Source organism: Xiphophorus hellerii, chromosome 16 (assembly GCF_003331165.1).
Source record: "Xiphophorus hellerii strain 12219 chromosome 16, Xiphophorus_hellerii-4.1, whole genome shotgun sequence".
NCBI classification, from domain to species: Eukaryota; Metazoa; Chordata; class Actinopteri; order Cyprinodontiformes; family Poeciliidae; genus Xiphophorus; species Xiphophorus hellerii.
This window is the reverse complement of record NC_045687.1, coordinates 14,860,063-14,880,207: the sequence shown is the minus strand read 5'-3', so window position 1 is coordinate 14,880,207 and position 20,145 is coordinate 14,860,063. Positions and strand designations below refer to the sequence as shown.

General features: G+C 35.1%; 1 protein-coding gene across 1 annotated transcript; it reads right to left on the bottom strand.

Moving 5' to 3' along the window:
• Window positions 1–4,821: 4,821 nt before the first annotated feature.
• Window positions 4,822–18,001, bottom strand: LOC116736047 (uncharacterized). The gene is given in 11 exon segments (XM_032588266.1): window positions 4,822–6,078; window positions 6,172–6,838; window positions 6,959–7,092; window positions 7,192–7,912; window positions 9,449–10,167; window positions 10,498–10,587; window positions 13,217–13,889; window positions 14,810–14,943; window positions 15,040–15,756; window positions 16,908–17,627; window positions 17,943–18,001. Coding segments are annotated over 11 exon segments (4,791 nt in total). The 5' UTR covers window positions 17,974–18,001; the 3' UTR covers window positions 4,822–5,893.
• Between the last annotated feature and the right edge of the window lie 2,144 nt (window positions 18,002–20,145).

Genomic DNA, 20,145 nt, shown 5'->3' with positions numbered 1-20,145 from the left:
CTTTCTAGAGATCTCAGGACCAGATGTACCACAAAGGCGACAACACTCTGGCGACGAAGTGCCGGGAACCCGCTCCTAATATGCTGCCGCTGATGATCCACAGGTGTGCCGAAACACACCTGTGGAGAGGGTGCTGCAGGAATACGCCAGCGAGCTCTCGAACGCCACCTAGAAGGAAACCAGAGGAACTGCCGAAGCCGCAGATCCTGACAAACTCTATTCACAACATATAGAGTTACATATTTCCTAGAGTGCCTTTATATCTTGTACTTAAAAACAATTAAATACTTATCAAAAACTTTATTGACAAATATGACATGACTTCATCAATAAGTTCTTTATAAAAAAAAACCCCAGACAAGCTCAAATCCTGAGTTTATTATTTAATATCACATCACAATGAACAAAATTATTTTCAGAAGATATATCATTTTCTTTGATGAAGTAAATTGAATGAGCGAGACTCACAAAATGGCATTAGATGTCATATTGCATAAAAAGAATTGTATTTTTTCAGTTTAATTTTCTTTAGTAGTGATGTGGAAAATTACAGTTAGGTCACACCTGCTAGTTGTATTGCTATATGTTTATTCTAAGTTCTGTATATTCCCACCAAGTTAAAGCTGTTTGGGTTACATGCACAGGGTTGGACGTTGTTTTTCCCCAGCTGCATGGGAACCAGTCTGATTCCCAGGCTTTGGATCCCTTATCACTTGGTCCAAAACTCATGTGTTGTCTCTGCCTGGCAGAGCTTTCCGTTTCAGACTTGCTTCATTATTGACTGTCCTGTGAGCTCTCTGAGTTGTGCACAACTCATGAATAAACCTGATTGAGTGATTTTACCTGAACAGTGCTTGGAAATAGTTTTTTTTCCCCACGACAAGTAGTTAGACTTTTTGTACACAAGAGGGCAGTGTAGTGCAACAAGAGAAATAGAAATTCATTTGTTTTATTTTGCATTTTTACTTGTACTATATAGTGCGCATAAATATTTGACACATTAACACAAATTTTAATTTTTTTTAGCTAATATATTAGTTAATGTAAGGATTCAATTCCTGTCATTAAGGTTAAGTTATTGACTGAAGTAAGGATATGTGTTCATATAAGTTTGTTTAAAGGGGTAGTAGTATGTATGTAAATATGTGTAATATAAGTGTAATATCGAGAATATAATAAATTCTCTGTCAACACACACATTGACATGGTATCTGCCATGGTTTTAAATTGATATATGATGTCTGTTTTTTTGTATTATGTTTGGTAACTTAAATAGCTTCCGGTAATCACTTTCCTCAGATTAATTGAGTAGCTGAAAGTTGTAACAACTAGAATGTTATTTTAATTTTATTTAGAGTAATAGAAATGAAGAACCTAAGCTAAACTAGATCTTTTTAAAAATAAATTTTACCACTTAAGTTGGTCTGGCTCAATGTAGAGTACAAGCAGGGTTTTTATTTTGTAAAGTGCCTCAAGACAGTATTTGTCATAAATTGGTGCTATAAAAATAAACTGAATTGAATTGAATCAACACATTTTAAATAAGTTATAAATAATGGTACATAATCTACTGAATGAAATTATTTTTAACTCAGTGAAATTATCTGATTTATCTGAATGCTGAATTATATTTATTTATGTTACCTTAATAAAAAAAAATATTTGAGTTAATTTTACTGAAATGGAATTTGTTTACACTGAAATGTTTAAGTTAGTAAATTTAAAAGGTTTCTTCAAATTATTTCAGTTCAACTATCTCATAAGATGTTACAGCAGTGTGTGTTGTTTTTATTAAAAGTATAACCAACCATTTTTACTTTTGGTTCCTTTGTATCCTGGGAATTCCATTTGTTTTTTGAACTGCTGCGTGACTTGACCAACATTGCAGAAATGAAAACACTGACAGCTTCAGATATGTTTCCATATATTTACAGAAGTTCCTGAACTCATACTCACACTACCGCATAAAACAACAAAAAAAAATTTATTGAGCTAGTTTCTAAAATAAAACAAACCTATACAGAGTCTATATAATCCTTGTAAATGTCATTCAGTGCTCAATGTGATCTATTCAATTTGATATTTGTAAAGGCTTTGGAAACAGGGGGAGGTTTTGAGGTTGTCATGTCTGTGTTCGAACCAGCTGACTTTTACTTGCTGCCTTAATGTTTCACATCTGTTTCATTTCCTCTCAGACAGCGTGGATCACAAAAAAATAAGTGTGGCATCAGGTTTTCACAGGGTCATAAAAATCTTAAATAGACTGAGATTTTCCATACCAGTTCTTTGTCTTACCTTTGGGTAGGTCTTATTTTATTTTTTATTTTTTCCTGCTCATGTTATTGGGTCTCCTGCTTATTTATTTATTTTTGCTAAGTTGTGCCTGTCATTGATCTCATATGTTGCAGTTCTGAATGAGGAGTTGGTGCTGTCATGCGAACAAAAGATTCCTTAATAAATGGCAGTAGACATATCTGACAGACAGAATTTCATATCAAACATTCAACCAGTGAAAACCCCTAAAAAACATTCCCCAGCCAAAATCAGGCTCATGGTTTCTTCAGGGAATTGAAATTAAAAGGTTCTGATTAAGAAAGTTCAAACAGTGCCTTCATTTTGATAAAAGCATGCTTAGTAAGGTTGGGTTTGAAATTCAGAATTTCATTAAAATATGAACTTTTATGAAGTTTACTATTTACTTTATTTGCATAAAAAATGTGTTATTTAATTAAATGCAGACTTTAGTGGATACAATTATTTCTGAATAGCTTAAATGGCTCGGGTTAAAATTCAACCCAGTAGCTTGGTTTGCACTTGGTTTACATTCAACCCAGGCTTCTTCTCTGCTGCCTACCTTACATGTTTTTTCTATTTCTGTGTCATTGGAATGTGTTGAATTCGTATCTCTTCTGTAAAATGCAGCATACGTAGCCGCTCCCAAGTATAAGAAGCTTGTTGCTCCAAAGCCTGAATAAGACACTGACGTCTCCTCTGATGGCTGATAGACAATGAGCACCAGAGCCATGACTGAATAATACATATGTAATTACCAGTAAGTAGTGATGGGCAAATGAAGCCTCATGAAGCAATGAAGCTTTCCAACCCTTTGTTTTGCAAAAAGGTTACGCGATGCTTCATTCATCACTCACTAGTGACATCAACAGGTGAAACTGTAACAGCCTTGTCACTCAGTTGGATCACACAACGGTCCTGGGTTCGATTCCCGGTTGGGGTCTTTCTGCATGGAGTTTGCATGTTCTCCCTGTGCATGCATGGGTTCTCTCCGGGTTCTCCGGCTTCCTCCCACAGTCCAAAAACATGACTGTCAGGTTAATTGGTCTCTCTAAATTCTCCCTAGGTGTAAGTGTGTGTGTGCATGGTTGTTTGTCCTGTATGTCTCTGTGTTGCCCTGCGACAGACTGGCGACCTGTCCAGGGTGTACCCTGCCTCTCGCCTGGAACGTAGCTGCAGATAGGCACCAGCAACCCTCCCGACCCCATTAGGGACAAGGGTGAACAGAAAATGGATGGATGGATGGATGGATGGAGTTTACTCATTTAAAATGTTCACTGACAATATTAGAACTTTTTGCATCATAAATCAGTTTTAGACTTATGGCTGTTGCTGTCCATATACCCTAATACTAGAAACAGTTATTGATAGCAGCTGCTTCTCTGCCGTGTTTTATGAAATTTCATGTTATACAACATGTAAAAAGAAAAGAAAAAAGAATGAAGCAATTGGCTGAATTGACCAGCAAATCTATTGGTACTAAATTACTTGATACAGCACAAACATTTTAACTAGATGCAGAAAAAAGGAAAAAGACATTCTCCCCACTTCATGATGAATCTGAGCTCTTACTATTTAGAAAGAGATTCAGACATCTGGAAGCAAAACCTGACAAATGTAGAAGCTCATTTTACATTATTTAGAGAAATATGATTGAATGTGATTGCTGTCATTGTAATGTGATGGTTTCAATAGAAATTCATAACGATGATGATTTTTTTTTCCTTTGAGATGCATTTACTGTTTTAAAGTCTGTTGTAAACATATTCCTGTGATTGTGTATTTTATGTTTTTCACTTGATAGCAAATCAAATTTCCTTACAGGGACAAGAATAAAGTGATACTGATGCCTCTAGAAAATCTGCAAAGATGTCCCGTTCTATGACAAAAAACAAATATTCTCCTAGGAAAAGTATCAGATCAGTGTTTAAGCTTCATTTCTCTTCTTTTGTAGGTATCAGAATAAAACAGCATCACATTTGCTTTACATGGATAAAACATCTATGAGCAAAGTCTTTACTTTTACACATACATATTATCTGCAAATCTTTATATCTGGAGGAATCACACAGATCCCACTGAGCTCAAAACAAAAACAGATCATTTCTAATAAAGACTGACCAAGAACAAACTCACCAACCATAAAAGAATGAAAAGAGGCAAAAGATGCTGTCCAGCAACTTGGATGTTAGGAGAGAACGAATCTTTCCCTCTAAAAGAGAATTTCCAAAAAGATTTCAAGACAGTATCTATTTTCTAGATACTGATTTGATTACTAAAATTTCTAAACTAATTTCTACAATCAATGTGTAGATTTTTTTTCTAGATATCAAAATAAGTATCTAGAAAATACTGATAGATTTACTGATAGATAAAATATCACTTTTTAGCTTGAGTTCTCCATTTAATGATAAACTAACAGTATGTTTAGAAGTCAAACAAAAAAATATAGAAACTTTCTCCAGTCTCAGGTAATTGCTCTGCCGGAGCAACTACAGCAACAAGCAAATCAAGAGACATTATGAGTTATTGGCAAGAAGAGCACATTTATTTGAAAGTATGACAGAATAATCATCCAAAAATAATTTCAAAAACAATCTTTTTATACTAATAGTTTTTATTCTGTAGATTAAGGCCTGGTCTTCATCTGTGTAATGTTTTAGTAATCTGAAGTTACTTAAGAGGGGTTTTAGTTGTTGTTGCACTTCAAAAACACACATTATTATTGTCAGTACTCGACTTTCAGGATGTTTATTTCATCTTGTTAGTTTATAATTTATAGTTCACTAAGAACAAACATTCAAATAATTAACAAATTTAATTTCAGTTTTAAGAATTTGTATCAAACCAAAGAAGATTTTTGATATCTCATTTGTTCCTTACATGCTTATGTTATCACTGGTCATATTAATAAGGAGTGATTTAAAACAATTAAATTAAGGCTTAAAAGAATCCAAACCTGAAAAATTCTTTGTTAGAAAAACTCAAGCAGATGGAAACATCGTGGCTCTAAAGCTAATCTCAGAACCAGTTCCTCCTTCTACTTTGTCTTAAAATAACATTTCACCTAACCCTTTAAGGATCTAATATTTAAATCTACTAAACTTTTTAAACTTTAATCATCAAGCTTTGCAGAACACATCAGGATGAAAGTTGTATATATATCTTCTAGTAGGTTACATGAAAATCTAATGGAAGGTGCAAACCATAAAATCAAGGTATACAGCATGGAGTCCATGTATTAATGAATAAGTAATAATTTTATTGTTTATCAACTATTCCTTACTTTTCCTCCGCAATGCTGGTTTAGTAAAACAAAATAAACCTTTAAACAAAATTAATAATGCAGAAGAAGAAACATGAGATTTATATAAGCATGATAAAAACTAATTAAAATATTTAAGTGTTAATATTTATTGAAATACCTAAAATGTTTATATATCAGAAAAAATTTTTAAAACTTCTTGAATACTACTCTTTTAGTGTCAGTATCCATCTTTTTTTCTAAGTAGCTAAAACACTTATTTAAATGTTTGGTGATTTTTAGAAACTCATGAGATAAGTTAGTGCTTTGTTCTTTTGCTAAATTTGAATGTTGACTTTAATCAATTTCAAAATTTTCCTCTAAGTTTCCCATGTAAGTGTTTGAGGAAGAAATGCTGCTGATCCTAGAGCTGATCTCTGACTCTCTCACTCTGCTAGTCAGCCATTCAGCCACGTGGTCATGCGCTCGTCGTCTCCTGTTCTCTGAAATGCTCCCATATTCTGAGGCAACATCTCCACTCACTGGAACAGACATTGAAGTGTTTTATTCAAGAGAGGAAAGCATGTAACAAAGACTGTAAACTCAACATTAAATCATTATTACATGAAACTTACTGTCAGGACCTTCTTCTTTGCTCCATGCTGTTCTCACATGAAGCACTGTTTGTTCTTCTGGTTCCTTTGCTAAAGCTTTCATCATTCGCTTTATCAGTTCCTGTTCTCTCCTGCTCCACTCATTTTCTATCTGTTTTGCTTGCCAAGGTAAAATCTGAAGTTTATGATCTTTGCCTTTAATTGTGAAGCATTCTTTGTTTTGTTTTTCCATGTTAATGATTTTTTGGAAAAGCTCTTTGACTTGAACAGAACAATCAGATCTCATAGGGTTTATAACATGGTATCTGTTTCCACATTTCTCCAGAAGCTCCTGGAGCTCCTTTCCCTCTCTGACGATGTAATTCTCTACAGGGAGATCATTGAGCCAGTCTCCCCAGGTAAACAGCACCATGCAGTGTCTCCACACTCTCTCTGTTAACGGCTTCAAGATCTCCACCAGAGCTTTGTGATCTTTCTCTGTGAAGGATCTGAGGATGGGAACAAGCAGGAGAAAAACATGAAGTCCAGGAGAACACATGGAGACACTGTGGAGAACTTCATCTTTGATCCAGTCCGGTGGTGTTGGGTCTGAGAACCAGCCTGGTGTTTCAACAACTGAGACTTTTACTCCATCAAACATTCCTTCGTGTTTTACACATGTTGAAGTTTCTCTCTGATCTTGTTGGTTCTGAAATCATAAAAATCAAAGAAAAGATAAAATACATGTAATTTACTCACTAGACACTTAATGTCTGGGTGTAAGACTCTATGATTTTTTCTTTTTTTTTTAGTCAGCATGATGTGTTACCTTTTTCAACCAAGCTCTCTCAAAGGTCATTTTAAATTTTTCATTGAACAGAATCATGTTTCCAGCTTCACTTTTTCCTGAACATTTCTGGCCAACAAGAACAATCCTGATGTCAGTGATTGGATGTCTCTCACCTGTAAAATAAACAAAAAATACAGTATTGTTTTAAAAACTAAAACATTCATATTACATGACTACTGTTCATTAGAAAATATGTCATATGTATTGCCTACCTTCAAACAGCTCTTTCAGGACTCTTGTCTTTCTCTCATTGAGCTTCTTCAACCTTTTGGCCATCTTGTCTCCAGTCTCTCTCTTGGTTTCTAGCTGTGTTGCTCGGTCCAGCTCCACTTCATAGTAAGACTTTTCATTTCCTGCCCACATCTCTTCAATCTTCTCCAGTAGTTCCTTTACCTGAGTCTTATCACTGTGGTCCTTGTTGTTCAGGACATGATACCTGTTCTCACACTTGTTCACTATCCACTGCAGACCTTCATCACTCTCTATGCGCTCCTCTACAGTCTTCACTCCTAACCAGTCTCCATAGGTAAACAGAACAAGTGTGTGTTTCCAGATTTCTTCTCTAAACAGACTCATATGTTCCTGGATAGATCTCAGATATGATTCATCAATGTGGATTGAGAGATCAATAACCGGCAGCACAGCATGTGGTCCTGGAGGACACAGATTCACACTGTTCTCTATTTCCAGTTTATCCATCTCACTGGTTTCCTGAAGGGTGTTGATGTAGAACCATCCAGGAGAATCGACCACTGTGAGCCGCCTTCCTTCAACCACACTGTGGCTGATTTCACTGTGGGTTGTTCTTCTGTCAATGTTTTCATTAACATTAAACATCTTTTTTCCTAGAATGTGGTTTCCTGTTGAGCTTTTGCCAGCACATGACTCTCCAATCATCACTATTCTTAAATAATTTGGAGGAATTTTCCCACCGAAACCATAAAAACAAATGAACAAACAAAAAACAACATATAATTTCTTTAACTCAGTATAGAAAACTTCGCTTTTTTTTTGAAATAGGGTTGATAATACATACCATGGGCAAATAAAAAATTGCAAAGCTGCTAATTATTGGTAGCAAAAAAAAGAAAAGCCCAAAATATTCAGGAGGTGAGTCTATTATTTTGATCATTTTAAGTAACTCTTGTGCGCTATTTTACTTTAGATTTCCCAGTGAACTCTTTGATAAGAGAAACCAAAAGGGATGGGGTTTTTTACACGGTACTTGATCTAATTTCTCTAGCTCTATGTTGATTTTCTGTTTCTGAAACCTTTCTCTGAAAAGAAACAAAATTTTGGTTGTGTTTTACCAAGAGACAATAAAATAATTTTGTATCTTAAGCTTGATTGGACGTTATAGTCAAATATTTTCCAAAAAAGGAACCTCAACAAAGAAGATGTGAATCTTGAAATGTTTACTTTCTCCAACATAGATCACCAGTGACTCCGGTTCTAGATCAAATTTGTGTTTGGAGGCACGGGACACAAACAATGAAGCAAAAAGAAAATATGAAACTCAATACCCTAATTTGTTGTTAATATTCATACTAAACAATGTTACTATTAATTGAGGCACAGAACCAAGGAGCCTCTTGTGAATCTGGAGCTGCAGGTTACAAACTCTGATTGTATCTCAATTCTGCTGAAGATTAGTTTTTAACTTATTGTTCAGAAAAAACTTTGAAGGTAAAACTTAAATTGGTCCAAGTGAACAATTTGTTGCATTTCTGTGCCATTTAATGTCATCTTAAGAAAGAGATTTAGTTTGATCTCTTCACTCAGATTCATTACCTCAGAAGTGAGGGGAAATATTTCTCACAGTTCAACTGAGTGATTTATTGTCTTCTTTCCTTTAGTGACACCTCTCCTTAGTGAACTGTAAGAAAAATAATGTCTCTAATTTATGGTAAAATTCCTGCTGGTGTATAAATACGTTAAAATTCTGGCAACCACAGCTGCCGGTATTTTACTGTAATTTAAGAGTGCTTTTTTGTTTGTGTTGTTTTTTTCACAGTGTGGCTAAGAACACACAAAATCACTAAAAGTTATAGTACAACTGAGGGGATCAAACTTAGTAGTTCGTATGTATCTAGTGTATAGTTTAGTAATGTCAGTGGTTTAATAGCTCTTTAACCTTACTAGCAAAATTTTTAGTTTTAGCTGATAAACTCTGGTTGACTTGATGCAGTTACTCACAAACATCTACAAGATAAGGAATACTGTAGCTTATTATATATTTATATATTTCCTTTATTTAACCAGGTAAACCCAGTTGAGATCTAGATCTCATTTTCAAGAGGGACCTGGGCAAAAAAATTTGCAATACATAGCAACCTGGTTACAAGATAAAAACAATTAATACATATGCACAAGTATAAAACAATAAAAACAATTTAAAAACAATGACACTGTTTCATAGAGTCTTGTTGCCTTGAGGAAATAAAGAAATAAAGAAAGTTGTAACCTACCTTCAATCTGTAGCTTCAGTTTCTTTCTTTGTTTCTGGACTTGATCAAACCTTTTTGAGCCTCTTTCGATTAAATCTGTCATTTCTTTTCTCAGAGCTTCTCCTTGACTTCTGTCAACAGAACAGTGTCTGCTTCCATTGATTGTAATTAGGGTCTCAATTTTCTGTAAAAGCTTCTTTACTTGATCTCTATCTTCTCTGTTACTGATGTTGAGAAAATGTTTTCTGTTTCCACATTGTTGAAGAATCCACTGCAGGGCTGGTCTTCTTCTGATTATAGATTCTATCTTTTCATCACTACATGGAGCGACTGCAGTGAACAGCACGATGGTGTGACTGAAAACATTTGTATTGAAAAGCTCCAAGTGCTGCTGTAGTGATGCTTTGACTTTCTGATGTAAATATAAACCAGTAGGAATGACCAGAAGAAAGACATGAGGTCCTGGTGGACACAGATGGACACTGTTCTGGATTTCTATGTGATCCAGTTTTGGAGTTTCTTCTTTGGGCCAAAGCCACCACCATCCTGGAGTATCAACCACTGTGACTCGTCTGCCGAACACTTCCTGCTGCCTCGCTTCACTCTGAGCTGTTCTTCTGCTGGTGTCAAAAACATTTTGACCCAGAATGATATTTCCAGCAGAGCTTTTACCACTGAGAGGGTCGTCATATCTTCCTCCAATCAATACAATCCTCAACTCTGTATCAAGGTGACTTTGTGCTGTAAGTGAAGATAACAAGTTGATATACCTGCTTTGTTTATACCAGCACAGAATATACTTTCTAAGTCAACTGTTTATTCCTATTGGAGCACTTTTCTAATAAACTAAATATCAATATCAATAACATTTACACACACAATTACATTTCAAATAAATTTAAAACAAAAATAACTAGAAAAGCAGAGGGAGACATTTTGTCCAACTCTCATCTCTTGTATAAATTCAAAGTCTTTGAATTCAACAAATTCAGACACTATAATGAAAGTTTATAAAAGCATAATCCAAGATAGGACAACGTTTATGGAAAGTTTTATGAAAACGTCACAGACCTGAGTTGGAAATGTCAGTTGAAGCAGCCATCTTGTTAGATTCACTCTGTCGACGTTTCTGCTTGTTGTTTGTTCTCACAAAACCTGTTCCTAAACGAAAGTTAAAGATATAGAATTGGACTTTGTGCTTTAAGGTTGGCTGATAAAGTCAAACATGGTCAGAGATCGCCATCTGCTGGGGAAGTAGAGTCATTGCATTTCTACTCTGGCAACCTAAAATTTCTTTGCATACCAAATTTTAAACACCAGCAGTAAATGCTCCACAATATACACCAACCATCGTAGCATAAAACAATGACTAAAAAAACAACAAAAATAAAATACAGGAATATTAATTTTAAAAAACCCTGAAACTTAAGAAATCAATAACCAAATAAGTTTTATATCATTTAACACATAATAAAATGTACTGGGTCAAATAAAAAAATGAAAATGAACATTTATTCATTAGAAGAATTTGGACTATCTAATTAAACAGTGAAGCATTACACAGTGATTTGAAATTTGTTTTGAAATTTTCTCTGCCGTGTTTTATGTAATTTCATATTATACATTTAAAAGGGAACAAAACAGGATGAAATAATCAGGAATAACGAGCAAAACTATCTGTGCCAAATTACCTGACATAGCAAAACATTTTTAACAAGAAGCTGGAAAAAAAAGTAAAAGACATTCTTCCCTCCATCTGCTTCAGTGTTTCCCAACCTGGTCCTCAAGGCATACTGTCCTACATGTTTTAGATGTTCCCCTGCTTCAACACGCCCCATTCAAACAACAGCAATTCAACAAAACCCTGTTCAGCCATCATTTGAAATCATGTGTACTGAAGCAGAGAATCACCTAAAACTAGCAGGGCAGTGTGTCTTGAAAAACACTGATCAACTTCTTGGTGAATCTGAACTAATGTCATCTGGAAAGAGATGAACAACAGATGGAAAAACTCTTTTTATTTTCATCATTCCTTCATGACAACCACCAGATAGCATCTACATACCAACCAGTAGTTTGGGAGTGTCACTGCTCCAAAATAAACAAACATCTGAACTCTCCAGAGCTGGACAGCAGGTATTTGTCCTCTGGACCGATGTTATAATTTGACATGTAACAGCTTCAATGTACAGCAACAAAAGTACAAAGTTTTAAAATTTATCTTGCAAATTATTGACCATTCTAAAAAAACTTTATAATTTAAGATGGGAATAATGACATTTAGTATATTTATACTGCTGTCAGATTGTCAAAATAAGTCAAATTGGACCCAAACTAAGGGTAAAAAAATAGACCATCTCAAATCCTCAGTGTATTATTTAATATGACATCACAGTAAACAAAATTATTTTCCTAATATATATAATTTTCTTTAATGAAGTCAGTTTAATGAGTGAGACTCAGAAAAAATGACATTAGATGTTATATTGTATAAAAAGATCTTAATTTTTTCAGCTTCATTTTGTTTAATAGTTAGATTTTTTTGTACACAAGAGGGCAGTGTAGTGCCAGAAGGAATAGGTGTGGTAAGTTATGTCAGCCATGCCTCTGTTTGCTTTTGTTTTCCTCAGTTTGCTGCTGTTTATCGTCCACAGAGAGACTTTTGACAATTGGCATACTTATTTTTTGTAAATTAACTAGAGAAATGTAAATTTATTTGTTTTACTTTACATTTTTACATTAAGACAAGTTAAAAAATTGTAGCTAATATATTAGGTTAATATAAGGGTTAATTCCTTTCATTAAGGTTAAGTTATTGACTGAAGTAAGGATATGTAAGGTTGTGTAAAGGGGCTATAGTATGTATTTTCCAGGAACATAATGCCATTTTACATAAGATTGTAATCTAATGTAAATCTCAAAAAAGTTTATTTTACATGATACTTCACCTATAAATGTATCAACCTATGACTCATCAAGCAACCGGAGAAAATAAACAGACAAAATGAGTGGAGTTGTCCAGTGTCCTTTATTGAGTGCCAATGCCTAATCAAGTTTAGGCAAAGAGAAAACAGCTCAACAATTAAAATAATTTAGCTCAGGAAGCTACATTTTACTGAATTTTCAGAGGCTCATTCAATTTTTAAAGAATTGAACTTCTAAAATGACCTGAGACAGAAGTGAAAATCACATCAGTGGTTTCAAAATTCATTTCTTGAGGTCTTGTTTTCTGTAACTTTTAGATGTCTCTCTGCTTCAGCACACTTGGCTCCAGTATTAGCTCATTAGCAGAGCTCTGTAGAGCTTGACTGCATGCTAGTGAGTTAGTTTAGCCATTTAAGTATGTAGGAAAAGGGACATATCTAAACGTTGTAGGATTCTGACCCTCAAGGAATACTGTTTGAGACTATATAATGTTTTTATAATATAAAGCACATTGTTGTTGAAATGTGCTATACATTTAAACTTGACTGACTAACTGACTTAGATCATAATTGCTGCTGCTGCACATCCTCCAGCAGCAATATAAGAAAAACTGAATTGTACTACAATGGATTAAATTACCAATCCAGATTAATTTTTAGTCAGAAGTGTTCAAATGAGATCTTTACTAATAATTTAAATGTGACTCAGTGTAAATTTAACTTGATTTATGTTATTCTACTGGGTAGTTTTATTTATGTTTTCCCTTGAGATAAACTTTATTTACTGTTTAAACAATCATCATAACAAACGGCTTTAAGGATTTAAGGTGATAGTCAACATGAAATCATTATCACATAAAACTTACTGTTAGGACCGTCTTCTTTGCTCTCTGCTGTTTTCACGTGAGGATCTGTTGGTTCTTCTGGTTCCTTTGCTAAAGCTCTCATCACTCGCTCTATTAGATCCTGTTCTGTCCTGCTCCATTCTTGTTCTGTAAGTGTCTATTGTTTTGGTGGCAAAAGGAAACTGAGAAATGTATTGTGTTTACTTTCAGCTGTAAAGCATCCCTTGTTTTGTTTTACCATGTTAATAATTTTTTGGAACAGCTCTTCAACTTGAACAGCATCACCATATCGATTGGGGTTTAGAACATGGTATCTGTTCCCACATTTCTCCAGAAGCTCCTGGAGCTCCTTTCCCTCTCTGACGATGTAATTCTCTACAGGGAGATCATTGAGCCAGTGTCCCCAGGTAAACAGCACCATGCAGTGTCTCCACACTCTCTCTGTTAATGGCTTCAAGATCTCCACCAGAGCTTTGAGATCTTTCTCTGTGAAAGATCTGAGGATGGGAACAAGCAGGAGAAAAACATGAGGTCCAGGAGAACACATGGAGACACTGTGGAGAACTTCATCTTTGATCCAGTCCGGTGGTGTTGGGTCTGAGAACCAGCCTGGTGTTTCCACAACTGAGACTTTTACTCTTTCAAACATTCCTTCGTGTTTTACACATGTTGCAAATTTGTGATCTTGGTAGGTCTGAAAAGATGAAAAACAAAAAAATAAATAAATAAATCTACACTGAACAAAAATATAAATGCCCCATGTCAAATATAAGAGTTTTTTTTTTCAACATTTGTGTTACACAATATATAGAGAAACTCAAACTATATTTTCAGTAATTACTGATCTTCATATTGGCATTGATGATATTGTGGTATGGCCATTTGTGGCGGATTGACAGTCCTTTGAACATGATAGGGGTCAGGTTGAGGAATTTTGAAGAGCCTGCAAGTTGGCTTCTCTTAGGCGGTTTCGAACAGTCTGTGGTTTGATGTGTCTGTTGTGCAGGCCAATAGTCTCATCAGCTGTGTGTGTCGCTGGTCTTAGTCAGGCCCGCAGGTGGACGAGACGAGCCAGATGTGGGGATCTTGTGCTGGAGTGGTCACAGTCTGTTGGAAATGAACTCTTAGACAGCCTATGGTCCGATAATGGACATTGAGGAGTGCAGCTACTGCTCTGGTGGACATCCTGCATCCAACATGCCAATGGCATGCTCCCGCATAACTTACGACATCTGAGGCATTATGACTTGTGACAAAATTTTACATCTTGGGGTGGCTTTTTATTGTCCCCAGTCCTAGGATTGTCCACCTGTTGTTCATTTTGTCTGACCACCTACTGGCCATGACCCACCCATGCACTGAGTAAAAAAAACAACTCACTGAGTAATGCTCACTGACAAGTTCAAGTAAAAATTATACACAAATCAAGAGAAATATTATTTTTGTACAATAAAATGTCAGCATTTACAGCTGTTAACTCCACGTGGCAACAATATTTGACATTGGGCGTTTATATTTATGTTCAGTGTATAGTTGGTTGTACTTCACTAATTGGACACCTACAGTCTGGGTGACTGTATCAAAGCTTTTTGTGTTGTCAGCATGTAGTGTTACCTTTTTCAACCAAGCTCTCTCAAAGGTCATTTTAAATTTTTCATTGAACAGAATCATGTTTCCAACTTCACTTTTCCCTGAACATTTCTGACCAACAAGAACAATCCCGATGTCTGTGATTGGATGTCTCTCACCTGTAAAATAAACAAAAATTACTGAAATGTTTTTCATCTTAAGACACTCAGATTATATATGACTATACAATAAATTATGTTCTATTTATTTCTTACCTCCAATCACCTCTTTCATTACTCTTGACTGTCTCTCATTGATCTTCTTCAACCTTTTGACCATCTTGTCTCCAGTCTCTCTCTTGGTTTCTAGCTGTGTTGCTCGGTCCAGCTCCACTTCATAACAAGGATCTTCATTTCCTGCCCACATCTCTTCAATCTTCTCCAGGAGTTCCTTTACCTGAGTCTTATCACTGTGGTCCTTGTTGTTCAGGACATGATACCTGTTCTCACACTTGTTCACTATCCACTGCAGACCTTCCTCACTCTCTATGCGCTCCTCTACAGTCTTCACTCCTAGCCAGTCTCCATAGGTAAACACAAGAAGTGTATGTTTCCAGATGTCTTTTCTAAACAGACTCATGTGTTCCTGAACAGATCTCAGATATGATTCATCAATGTTGATTATCAGAGGAATAACCAGCAGCACAGCATGTGGTCCTGGAGGACACAGATTCACACTGTTCTCTATTTCCAGTTTATCCATCTCACTGGTTTCCTGAAGGGTGTTGATGCAGAACCATCCAGGAGAATCGACCACTGTGAGCCGCCTTCCTTCAACCACACTGTGTCTGATTTCACTGTGGGTTGTTGTTCTTCCATTTTTATTAACATCAAAAGCCTTTGTTCCAAGGATGGTGTTTCCTGTTGAGCTTTTGCCAGCCAGTGAATCTCCAATCATCAATATTCTCAAAAGGTTTGGAGGGACTTTTCCACCTAAACCAATGAAACAGAAAAAACCAACAAATTATTTAAAAAGTTTTTATCTTTTCTTTATTTATAGTAGGGTTTATCAACAGAAATCAGATGACTCTAACAGATGAAAAGCTAAAATAGCTGATAATTATTAGCTGTAAGAAAAAGATCGAAAAATACTCAAGAGATGAATCTATTGAATGATCATCTTAAGTAACTATTGTGTCTTTTTCTACTTTACAGTTGCCAGGGACTTAACAAATTGTAAATAAAAGCAAAAGTGAGCTTTTTTTTTTACACAGTACTTGTTCTAATTTGTCTAGCTCTAGTTGTTTTTTTGTTTCTGAAACCTTTCATAGGAAAGAGACACACAGTTCTGTTTATGTTTTACCAATAGGCAATAAAGCGTTTTTTTATTTTATGTCTGATTTGACATTTCCTTTCTTCAAGTGATAGTCAAACATTTTCCAAAATAGAAACTTCAACAATGTTATACTGAAGGTTATGTGTGATTTTCTCACAGAAGATGTGAATCCTGAAACATTTCCTTCCTCCAACATAGAATACCAGTGGTTGTTCTAGATCAAATTTACCGTGGAGGACCCGGATCAAACAAAACTGCATTCTTTTGTTGCTTAATACATATATCAAAAAACATTAATATTAAGTGAACTAAAGAACCAAGGAGCCTCTTGTGGCTCTGGAGCTGAAGATTTCAGGCTCCTGATCCAGCAGATGAAAGCTCTGACCCTACCTCAATATGGCTGAAGCTTAATTTTTAATTTATCGTTCAAGTAAAACTTTGACGGTAAATGAAAATGGCATTGGTACAACAATTTTTTTATCACATTTTTTGCCAGTGCATGTCATTGTAAGAAATGAATTTAGTAGAGGCATAGCCATCACCTCAGAAATGAAGGGAAAACATTTTTCAGAGATCAGTTGAGTGATTTTTTTTGTCCTCCATCATTCAATTACCCATAAGCATCTACAGCAGGGGTCTCAAATTGTATTCCTCGAGGGCCGGTGTCCTGCAACTTTTAAATGGATCTCTGCTTCAGTACATCTGGCTCCAATTTCATCATTTAATTGAAGTTGGCAAGGGATACATCTAAAAGTTGCAACCTGAGGATCACTGTAGTGTATTAGAACCATAGTAACTTGCAACTTACCTTTAATTAGTTCTTTGAGTTTGCTTCTTTGTTTCTGGACTTGATCAAACCTTTTTGAGCCTCTTTCAGTCAAATCTGTCATTTCTTTTCTCAGAGTTTTTCCTTGACTTCTGTCAACAGAACAGTGTCTGTCTCCATTGATTATAACCAGGGTCTCAATTTTCTCTAACAAGATCTCAACTTGATCTCTATCGTCTCTGTCACTGATGTTGAGAAAATGTTTTCTGTCTTCACATTGTTGAAGAATCCACTGAAGGGTTGGACTTGTGTTGATTCTTGACTCAACCTCTTCGTCACTACATGGAGCGACTGCAGTGATCAGCACGATGGTGTGACTGAAAACATCTGCATTGAAAAGTTTCAGGTGCTTCTTTAGTGATGATTTGACCCACTGTGGTAAATATAAATCATAATGAATGACCAGAAGAAAGACATGAGGTCCTGGTGGACACAGATGGACACTGTTCTGGATTTCTATCTGATCCAGTTTTGGAGTTTCTTCTTTAGGCCAAATCCACCACCATCCTGGAGTATCAACCACTGTGACTAGTCTGCCGAACACTTCCTGCTGCCTCGCTTCACTCTGAGCTGTTCTTCTGCTGGTGTCAAAAACATTTTGACCCAGGATAATGTTTCCAGCTGAACTTTTACCACTGAGACTTCCATTTAACCTTCCTCCTATCAAAACAATCCTCAACTCTGCAGCAGGATGGCTTTGTGCTGTAAGAAGAGAAATGAGGTACTGACTGGATACAGTTTAGAAACATTGACTTTATTTAGACCTGCACAGAATGTACTTTTTTTTTAATTCAACCGTATTTCTATCAAAAAACATCTACAATAACATTTACACAAAATTTACCATAAACAAAAATAACTAGAAAAGGTGAGGTAGCCATTTTCTCCTCCTCCCAACACTTTCACAAAGTTATTCTTTGAATTTATCATACTCAGTCAGTAAAATGAGAGTTTATAAAAAAACACAATCTTAAACAGGATAACGTTTACGGAGAGTTTTATGAAAATGTCACTGACCTAATTTGAAAATATCAGCTGAAGCAGCCATTTCATTAACTTCACTCTTCCGACGTGTCTGCTTGTTCTTTGGCAAGCCGTTTTAACATTAATTTGGTTTCGTCTGACTATCCGTAATTACATTCTAGATATCTAAAAATGCATTTTGACTGGACAAAATTACATTTTGACTATCCGACATGGTAATTTAAGAAATCTGCATTTACATTCTGACTAGTAATAATAATAATTCAAGATATCTTCAATTACATTTTGACGAATCAAAATTCCTTTTAGTGTTAAGATATCTCTAATTCATTTAGAGATGCCTTAAAAGTAATTTTGACTAGTCAAAATTACAATTCAAGATATCTTTAATTTAGTTTTGTCTAGTCATTATTTGCTTTTAAGATAGCCTATCTATAATTTAGTTTTCACTAGTCAAAACTACATATGTCCTATCCAAAAATAAATTTAAGATATCTTGAATTATGTTGTCATTCGAGATATCTTTAGTTAAAATTATGACTAGTCAAAACTAAAATCGAGATATCTTGAATTTACTTTATGACTAGTCATAATTTAATTGTAGATATCTGAAATGTGTATTTCAGATAGTCAGTAATTCATTGTAGATATCTTGAATTGAAGTCTCCATACAACTCAATGGTAAATCTGACGTCATTTCGACTAATCAGAATGTATTTAGAGATATCTAAAATAGGTATTTTGTCTAGTCAAAATATAATTAGAGATATCTTAAATCGCTAAAACGTCTAGTCATAAAACAATTTGCGATATCTTGAATGTAAGGGCGGCAAAACCGAATTTATGTTAAAACGGCTTGCCATATACCATATGTTCCTGCCTATTCCTAAATGAAACTAAATAGTTCAAAGGTAGTGTTGATGATTGACGTCATAGGAAAGTCAAACATGATCAGAGATGGCCATCTGCTGGAGGACTAGAATAACTGCATTTCTATTCTAACAACCTAAAGGGACTATAATGTATTACAATTAAACTGAAACTTAACAAATCAATAAACATTTCACAAGCAAGGACCACGCCACAAAGATATAAGTTTAAAAACGTATTATAGGAAGGGGATGAAAGGACGAATGAGCATGACTTGGTCTGGGGAGAATGCTGGGTGCCTTGAGATTTGAAAACTCGGCGTGGGGGTATGGCCTTCTGGAAAATTTGTTTCACTTTATTTTCCAGAGTCTAAAGCAAAAAGGAGCAAAACATGGTTATGAGGCTGAAAGGAATTGAAAGGGAAAAGAGGATGATGGGATGAAGAGTTATGAGGTAAAAGAGGCAGAAGTTAAAGGAGGATGTGATTGACAAAACATTACAGACTTAGAGTATAAAAAGGCTGCTTGAGAATTTGGTCCACTCCTTCATATAGTTAACATATTACCTTCATATAGTTTGATCAATTAACATTTACTCATTATGATAATTTGCTCTGTCTAAATACATGCTGAACTACTATGTAGTAATTTGAAATTTGAAGTGAGCAACAAAAACTATACAGAAAATAACATCTATCATTTGTTATTATGCTATTTTAGCTGCTCCTGTCACTCAGTTCAACTTTCTATTCAATACGTCTGTGTCATTTTTCACACACATCAGCTTGTTGCTTTAATTTTTTTAATATTATAGTTTACCCAATTAAAATGTTGGCTGATGATTTACTACTTTTTTATTTTGTAGCATAAATCTGAGTTTTAGACAGGGCTGAAACTGTTATTGATAGTAGCTCTGCTTCTCTGTCATGTTTTATACAATTTAATATTTCACAACATCAGAAGGAGACAAAAACCCGATGAAACAATTGGCTCTGAGCGGAGACACCTCTCACTTCGAAGTTTTTTCGATGTGCTACTAATTTGAGAAGCATAACCACTTCTTCTCATACTAAACAGATGACCATACTTTTGGTTTGTAACTCCAAAACTATGAAAAACATAATTATTAGCACCACCAGGGAATTGTTAATAAGCCCTTTCAGATCACTACATAAATTACGTTAATTTATAAAAGTGTCACTCGATGAAGTTACATAAATCAGACGTGTCTAATCGTTTAGGATATACAAATCTTGTTTAAATGTGAAAAAGAACATAATTGGAAGGATTTTCATGCTTATCAGCAAATAGTATGGCTTATTTCTTTCTATTCCTAAACTGAAAATTTATACAAATACATAATTTGT